This window comes from Equus przewalskii, chromosome 24, assembly GCF_037783145.1.
Source record: "Equus przewalskii isolate Varuska chromosome 24, EquPr2, whole genome shotgun sequence".
Taxonomy (NCBI): Eukaryota; Metazoa; Chordata; class Mammalia; order Perissodactyla; family Equidae; genus Equus; species Equus przewalskii.
Genome location: NC_091854.1, coordinates 11,925,001 through 11,933,918, shown reverse-complemented (window position 1 = coordinate 11,933,918; position 8,918 = coordinate 11,925,001). Strand labels below are relative to the sequence as shown.

Here is an 8,918-nt window from a genome sequence, read left to right as displayed (position 1 = left end):
ACATGTGTAAGAGCCGCCGAGGGAGCGAGCGAGCCGGCTAGAGGCCAGCGCCGCCGCCGCCGCCTCCGAGCCGGGCAGCAGCAGCCCCGGCAGCCGCCCCGGCAGCGGCGCCGCTTCCAGCGCGCCGGGCCCGGCCGGCCGCAGCTCCCGACCCCGGGGCGCGCCCGGCCGGCCTCCGCCCCGCCCGCCGCCGCTCCCGGGGCTGTTGTTTCTGCGGCTGCTCCCCGGCCGGAGGTGCAGGAAGCTCGGCCGAGCGGCCGCCGCCGCCGCCAGCCCGGAGCGTGCCAGCGAGCGCGCGGGAGGGAGGAAGGCGGTGGAGGAGGAGGAGCGGGAGGAGCGCGGGCGGGGCGGGGGCCTCCGGGCGGGGGCATATACAAAGTGAAGCCACATTGCCAAACTTGCAGCAGCGATTGCAGCAGTTGCTGCCGCTGCGCCGCGCCGCGCGGGCCGAGGGCTCCTGCAGCTGCTCGCGCGGAGCCGGAGGCGGAGGAGAAGGACGGGGACTGAGACTGACACTTCTGCTCCCGGCCGCTTGCCACTTACGTGGGGCCCCCCAACCTAGCCTCAGAGCAACGCGTTAAAAAAAAAAAAAAAAAAAAAAAAAAGAGCAGCCCGTAGCCCCCTCCTCCCCTTTCCTGCTTCTGCGAGAACTCCCCCCCCCCTCCCTCCAGCTCCGCCAGCCAAGGCGCCCCTTCCTTGGAAGCCGAGCAGCTTCGCTCGCATTTCGCCGCCGCCGCCTCTCGCAATATTGCAATATAGGGGAAAAGCAGGTAAGGGGACCGCTGGGGAGCCGCGGGCGGGGAGGGGGGAGAGGGAGGAGGGGGCCGATTGGGGCCAGGGCTGTTTTCTTTGGCTTCTTTCCCTTGACCGTCCCAAATTGCAAGTAAACAATACGTCGGCTTAGATAATGCGCGAGTCTGAAACTACCGAGGCCGGCCTGCGAGCTAGCACGGAGGGCAGCCCCGGGCCGCCAGCTTTGTAGCGGTTCCTGCTTACAAAAGGGTTCTTCTTGGAGACCGGGCTGGTGGGGACCTTGGAGGGCGGTGGGGATATTTTCAGTTCCTAAGGGAAAGGCAGGGGGTGCTTAAATGAGGGTGTGAGTATGAGAAGTAGTGTGGGGGAAATAGTCACGACCTCCCCCCCCCCCCCGTAAACACTAATTTTGAAACAGTGGCAGAAAGGATCTAAGTGAGCAGGATTCGGTATTGCTGGTTCTTTTAAAAAAATTCCTCTTGGCTTATAAGTCTTTTGTTCCAATCCAGGAGAAATCCGGTGAATCACCTAATTAAAATCAAGACATGAATTAAGCATCCATTTTTGTACTACAAATTGCCAGCGCTACGTTTGTCCCTCCCTCGGTCTCCATTAAAAAACACCAGAGACGTTGTTAAAGGGGGGCAGATTTTGCCTCTAGCTGCCAGTTCTGCTTTCTATTTCACTGACTATCCCAGGACCTAAATTGCTTGGCTATGTAATTACTAGAGTATAAGCCTATTTAACTTAAAAGCTTTCTTTTTTTTTTTCCAACTCTAAATGAAACTTGATGAGGGCCCGTCCTTAGTTATCAGGGGAGTCCGTTTCTGGTCAGTCCTCTTGATTCATCTCTTTTAGATTTAATCAGCATTAAGGTATTGCTTGTCCTTAAGAGCTTTGGCTAATGGGGTTACTGGATGCTTTTCTCAGTGTAATGTTTCCTTTTCAAAAAAAATATACATATATATTTACCTCTCACCAAAGATGGGGGCGGGGAAGAGCTTGGAATCTCCTCCCTCCCTCTCCCCTTTTAAAAAGGAATTCGGAGCGATTAAAACGTTGGGGGAAACAGTTTAAAGACCTAGGGCAGGAAATGCAGATTCATTTGGGTTAGGTCTGAAATTGTAACAAAAAGCAATTCCTCGAGTAAATGCATCAGATAAATCAATTTACATAAAGGTATGATGCATTCGGATAAATGCAATGCTAATGGGTTTTAGAGTGGTCCTGTTTCCAAAGTCTCGGGGTTTTGTTACAGCTTAATTGGTGCAGTTCTTATTCTGGTTTATTGTGCGGTCGCTGGATACACGTTCCGGGACTCTTTCGGAGGAAATGTGTTTAAAATCGGCCTATTTAAGGAACCCGAGTCCTTGTTTCGTTCCCTTCCCCTCGTTTTTTTGCAGCAGCCAAGTTGGGCCGGGGACAGGCAAAGTTCGCCCTCTCCCTCCTGAGGTATCAGCTGAACGTCTTGAGCAGATAGCCGGGAGCCTCGGGGGGAGCCCACACTCTCGGCTTACAGAGGACAAAGACAAAACAGGCTGCTTAATTGGCAGTAAATAACTTGATCTTTTTATAGAATAAGTGACTGGAGGAACACTAGGACTTTATTGGACTCGGGATTGGAGGCAACAAATTAATCGGTTTAGGCTAAGCTTTATAAATTGATTCCTATATTATACCCCGGTTGCTTCTCTCGTGACATTCATTAGAAAGAGTGGGGAATTTTTAAAAGCAGTTTTTGGTGACAGCAGGACGGGCTGGAATATAACTTGTGCATCCTTTAATAGTCCTTTCTCGCATATTATCTGTAACGCGCCCCCCCCCCCCCCCCCCGAGGAACAAAGCTTTAGCATTTAAATTGCTGATCAAGGACAGATTAGTGAGACCAAAGTGGAGAGTGTTTGTATAGGAAGTTAACAGGCATCCTAAAGTTCAATGATCTATTATTCTTGCCTGTGTCCTGAAAACCCAGAGAAAACACTCATTGATCTTCAAAATGAAATGAGATTTGGAACAATAATGGGAGATGGCGGTCACCACAATGGCATGTGAAAGGTGCTGTTTAAAATACGAAAAACCAGTTTCGCAACTTTACACACCGCAGCGCCTCCCCCCCGCCCCCACCTCCCCGTCCTCGTCCCCTCGCCTCCCCTCCCACTACCAAGCTCTCCATCTCCCCTCTGCCAGTTCCTCCCTCCTTCCCTTTCAGAAAACCGAACTATTTCCAACTTGTGAACTGCAGCTGCACTTCCCAAGGCAGAGCTCGGGAGGGAACGTGGCTGCGGCGGGGGCCGCCTCCCCACTCCCCTCGGCTCGCACTCGGGGCTTGGCGGGGGCCGGGGAGGGGCCGGGCGCGGCGGTGGGTGGGTTTGACCCTCATTTGCTGGAGGCGGGCGGAGAAGGAGGGGAGGAGGGGGCAGTGGGCGGGGGCGGGGGCTGGGAGGAGGCGCCGCGAGGGGTGGAGCGCGCCGCCGAGCCTCGCTCTCGGAGTTTTGACAGTACCCAAGCTGAAATTGTCAGCGGCGGCGAGCGCTGGAAAGTTGAGAGGAGCTCGTGGCCCCAGAACAAAGCTTGAGAAAAGTAAACAGGCGGCTGCTGCCGGCGAGCCTCCCCCCTTCCTTCTCCCCCTCACCCTCCTTCCCGCCCTTGCCCTGCTGCTTCCTTCCAGCAGCTCTGCGGGGGAACGGGTTCCCTCTCTTGCGCGGCGATTACTAACTTTTGCATCGCCCCTGTTTTGTCTTTCTCTCCCTGTCCCCTTCCCGCCCTCTGCAGACCATGGTGAATCCGGGCAGCAGCTCACAGCCGCCCCCGGTGACGGCCGGCTCCCTCTCCTGGAAGCGGTGCGCAGGCTGCGGGGGCAAGATTGCGGACCGCTTTCTGCTCTATGCCATGGACAGCTACTGGCACAGCCGGTGCCTCAAGTGCTCCTGCTGCCAGGCGCAGCTGGGCGACATCGGCACGTCCTGTTACACCAAGAGCGGCATGATCCTTTGCAGAAATGACTACATTAGGTAAGACTTGGCTGCCTTTCCCCGAGATGGGCGAGCAGAGCAATGGCAAGACCAAAGGTTACCAAGGGTTTTAAGGAAAGGAGCAGGGCACTATGAGAATACATGGTAGCCTTCCCCTCAAAAACCTTCTGGTTGGCCGAATGTAAGGAGTTGAAGAAGCATGTGTTCATCTTCTAATTTTTAATGACAAATTAATGGCAAATGCCATACTAAGTAGAAACTGCCCATCTGGTGGGACTGGGCCACTAGGTGTGCAAAGGTTGGGCACTCTCGGGACCAAAATTTTAAGTGGTCAGCCCCAGCTGGACCCTCTGCTAAAAATAAACATTTCAAGTGGGAGTTAGGTGCTTTCTTAAAGCAAGGTAGAGACCTACATAGGAACTCGGAGACAAAATACTGACTTAAAAATAAGTGTAGTTAGTGGAAATGATTTGCCTATGGTGATGGCTAATTATGATATTTACATAAGCACCTTTAAACTTTTTTTGAGTGGAAAACTGTGACTCATTCTTTGTGCCCTTGGTGAAAAATGCTGATTGCCCATCAGTTTAAAGACTTTAATTCTTCTCATAGGGGGAAAAAAAAGCCCAAACAAAAAACCTTAATGGGAATGTTTCTCTTTATATACTGCTCCTTGGAGCCTGGCAGTGCTCAGTGTTAGTGTGTGGTTTGCGATTTAGAATTTGCTGTTTTTTCAGTTGAGGAATGTTCAGATTTTGGTTTTTTTGTTGTTGTCGTTTGTGTCACTACTCTTGATCCCCAAAAGAGATTTAGGAAAAGAGGCTATAGAATTATACTAATCTTGCATTTTAAAGCAATGTATAGGAACATTCATATGCCCGTGTAAGCAGTCTTTTCCAACAAGTTTCAGTGCAATTAATGGAAAGAATTCAGGAGGTCAGGTGCCTATAGGATCTTTTCAGGTGAACTCAAGCTACTTAAACTCATTAATTTGAAAGGAGGCATTTGAAGGATTACACATTTAATTTGAGTAAATGGTTTGATAGACTGATGCACATGAATGCTTCTAGGAGGTGTTCTGTTTCAACATCCAGTAATTAAAAAAAAAAAAAACCCACACGCACACCGTTGATAATAGAGAACCGCTCACTTTTAGGAATTGCATTCTATTTAAATTTCTGTCCTAAACTGTTTTCTTTATAATGATTGGTAGAAAATTTTGCTGTTTCTTCAATGCAGGGGGAATCAATGGATGAGGTATTTTGTTCAAAGTTTAGCTCTATCGTGATTCCCTCACTTTGTATAAAACTGCAAAAGGTCCCAATGCAGTTCAGAGCAGAGTATGGGTATGTTTACCCCAGTGATATCATTAGTGTAAAATGATGGAGTAAAATGACATTTGGTTATTTCGATAATGCAACCTATGTCCACTGTGCTGGCATCCTTAATCAGCCAAGCAAAAGAAATATAGGAAGGGAGAGGCCTTTTATTTTTTAATTAAGATGGCAGCATTAATTTCACTAAGTGTTCTTTTAGAAGTAAATGTTAGAAAAGCAGGAGCATGGGTGTAATGCGTTCTCGTCCTCCTTCCAAGCAATGCCGTGAGCTTTGACAGTATTGTAATTAAATAGAGAGGAAAACTGTGGTAAGAAAGGAGGGTGGTTTAAAGTGGAAAAATTGACGATGCTGTTCAGATGCGGTGAATGGTACAGATTCATCTCTTCTCAAAGTGCCTTCAAAAAACCTTCGCTTCTGATTACCACTAATTAAAACGAAGATGGGTCCACTTGCGTTCCCTCAGGACAAGTTTAGGCAAGTGGCTTCTTGGAATCGCCTCCATTCCTTTCACTATTCTTGGGGCCAAATGTAAATGCCCCTTTGGTGTTTTCTCGGGGCTTAATGGAGCAGTGGAGGATTTGTGCCCAGCCCTGAGCCTAAATTAATTGGGTCCATATTCTCACTTCCTTTCTTTTCTCCTCTGATTTGAAAACTGGAGCCAGGCTTGCTCTTGAACTAGATACTACCCTGAGAACCTTAGGTCTGTCTGGGAAAGATGAGTTCTAGCTAAGTACCAAATTGATCGCCTCCTACTCTGCTCAGGGCTCAGCAGCAGCAGCTGAGCTATTCCACCCCCCCCCCCCCCCAAGTTAAAGGATCTCTGAAGTCTTCCTTCACTGTTCCCTCCCTCTGCCCATCAAGATGCCAAAACGATGGGAAGGTGGTGAGGCGTACACACGGTCCTTTTCCTCTGAGCTACCCCCTCCCCAGACTCCCCCCAGCCCACTTGTTGGAGGAGCTTTCAATTCTGCAAGAACCGCCACTGAAGAGTGGAGTAATCCCGCTCGCCGGCCGCCAGGTGAAGGAGACCCTTCGGCTCTTTGGCCTGGCTGGGACCACAGAGCGATTTATTAAGGGGCTTTTAAACTGTCTGACTTTGAGGTTGTGGTTTTTTGAAAACAACCAAGATCTGGCTAAAAAGCTGCGGGAGAGCTAGGAGAGGCCTCGGGGGGAGGGGAGGGGAGGATGGGGGAGCGCTGCTTTTCCCCAGTCCCTTCCCCCTGCGCGACCAAGTGTCGATTGGGCAGAGCTGGGCTTCTGCCGCCGCCTCTCCCTCCAAGATTTCAGATAAAGCGGCTGCCTTGCTGCAGCGAATCCGCACAATTAAAAGCTTTAATTAGCGGCTCCTCCATTTTCTTAGTTCTGATGGGCTTTATCTAATGAGATCTGGTCTCTGGCTTAGATCTGCTCCGAATGACGTGTCCGCAATGAATGAGAGCTGCGTCGCAAACAAAACATTTAATTAACAAAATTGGCCTCTAAGAGAGGGAGGGAAAGACTGGGGGGGGGAGGTGGAGTGGAGGGGGAGGGTGGATCTTAAAGGGGACAACGCCTGCTTGCCCCCCCTTTACAGAAGTCGGCGAGCCTTGGAATTGCCCCCCGCCCCCGCTCCCCCAGCTCCCGACCCCCTAGCTCAATCCAGGCGCCACCAAGGAGCTTTAGAACCTCTGTTTCTCTTTCCTCCAACCCTTCTTCCTCCACCCCCACCTTGGGCCCGAAGACTGGTGCGGAAAGTGTAGCGCGAGGAGGAAGTTCGGAGACCGACGGGTGGGGCTCCCGGTCCGGGGAGGGCGAGGAGACGCGCCGGAAGCCGGGGTGGCGGTCCTCCCCGAGTCTCTCTCGCTCGCCGGGCCGGGGCAGGGCCGGGGGCCGGCGCCGCCCGAGGCCGCAGTCAAGGCGCCCAGGCGGCCGGCGGCCTCGGGCCCGCGAGGGGGCGAGCGCAGGGCGGGAGTGGGCGAGCGGGTCGCGCTTTCTTCCCCGGGGCTCCGCTCGGCGGTTCACGTGGCGCCCGCAGCCGCAGTGAGCGCGGCCAGGCCGGGCGTGGGGGCCCCGGGCGGGGGCATCGGTGATGGGGGGGGCGCTGTTTGGGGAGCGGGCAGCGTTAGGAATGGAGGCGCCGCCAGACAGCGAGTTCATTTCCCTGGTAATCAACAGCAAGCTGCTATATTCACAGAATGCTGTCCCTTTAATTGAACAGGCTAGGTAATTAAATGGCACTTTTCCAATAGGACGTGCTAGGTAAATCTAATAGTTGGTTATTTAATATCACTTTGAAGTCTGCCCACTCAAGCACAATGACAGCACAGGAGCATGTGAACTATTAGCTAGGAAAAAAAAAACCCAGGATCTCAAAAATTAATTAAATCGCATGCAATTTAGGGGGAACGTTTATCTTGATTTGTCATAACAGAATTAATTCAAGGCCTCCAATTCACTTGGGGGCAGATCTGTTACTCTGAATTAACCAAGCGTAATTTGGCTGATTTTTTTTTTTCCTCCCTCCCCTCTCTAATGCAGCAGTTGCGATTATTCACAGCCCCCCTCTTAAGTATCAATAGCTTCTGGTGCTTTTAAGGTGCTTGGTCTCTAGTTATTCCGAAGTACCTTTAATGGACTTGGCTCCAGGCATAATTTCTGGGTTGCATTTCTTTGTTACATTTAATATAGCTGGTGCAGAATTTAGATTAAATATAGGAACCTGCTGGAAAACCAATTGCTTCTGGATCAGTAGCTGTGGATGTGCATTTTTCTCCTCAGATAGGCTGCTGATATTTACTTGCAGGTACGAATGTCTACCTTTCAGCCGCACTCTTAGAAACGCACCTCTCCTCGCCTAAAAGCAGTTTAGAAAACACAGCCAGGTAGCGCTCCATATTGCGAGTATTTTGCCTGAAGTAATAATGCAGTGGAAAAATAAGCCCACCTATTGGCCACTGAAGTTACGGAAAGATGCTAAGCATTATTAGTAAACTGAAAATACGACTTGCGCTCCATGTCTTTATGTCAGCAAAGAAAGTGGGAGCTGAACCTGCAAACAGCCCTAACGCTACGTGCTGTTCTTCGAATACGAGCGAAGGCACCTTTAAAGTTCGGGGGTTTGGTGGGATTTCTTTCCTGCTTTTCCCTTTTCCCCATATAAGGAACCTCTTGATGTTTGTGATTGATTGCATTGCCCAAATGCTGAAATATTAACGACCTTCTTGGACTGAGGACCCAAAGAAAGGAAACTGAAACCGATTCTGTCATCACAATTAAAGACTCCCCTGGCTTTAATTAGCCTGACCTGGGGTATATCTCCCCCTTGCTTGAGTTAAAGAGAAAAGAGCCCATTATAGTCCAGTCTGAGACCGATAGCTACTTAATTGAGCACCTAAAGCCTCAAGCCTTTTAAATCAAACACTGTCCTGGACAGTCCCCCTGGTTAGATAATTAACTCTCCAGCGCACAGAAACCTTCTAAAAAAAAAAAAAAAGCAACTTTTCAGAAAAAGGGTGGAATTCTAATGGTAGCCTTGGTCTCTGGTAAAAAGGGATTAAAATGTGTATAGACATGTAAGTTGTTCTGCTCTGAGGCAGCCTTAAAGCTGTAACGTGGAAAGATCTCAAACCCCATTAATAATGTTCCGTAGCACCTCAGCCCTGGGGAGACCTTGGGCATTTTCAAACTTTGTAACTGTAATTTCTGACACTTTAGGAATCCCTTGACTTTGTGGCTGATTGTTCCCTGAAAGGTTATGAAAGTGGCACTGGAGAAAATAAGATGTATGAAAAGCTTTTGGATTACATCCGACGGCCCTGATTATTAGAATACTCTTAGATGTTGAAGACATACAACTGGCTTTACTCAGGGTGAATT

General features: G+C 50.2%; 1 protein-coding gene across 4 annotated transcripts in view; it reads left to right on the top strand.

The window, feature by feature from the left end:
• Positions 1–8,918, top strand: part of LMO4 (LIM domain only 4) — a 17,125-nt gene continuing 8,207 nt past the window's right edge. The window contains exons 1-2 of one of the 4 annotated variants that reach the window (XM_070592695.1): positions 1–770; positions 3,526–3,764. In XM_070592695.1, the coding sequence (XP_070448796.1) occupies positions 3,529–3,764 (236 nt within the window). In that variant the 5' untranslated portion in view covers positions 1–770; positions 3,526–3,528. Of the gene's footprint in view, positions 771–2,915; positions 3,117–3,157; positions 3,334–3,525; positions 3,765–8,918 lie in introns of those variants that run through there. The other 3 variants (XM_070592696.1, XM_070592694.1, XM_008529605.2) reach the window with 3 other exon arrangements.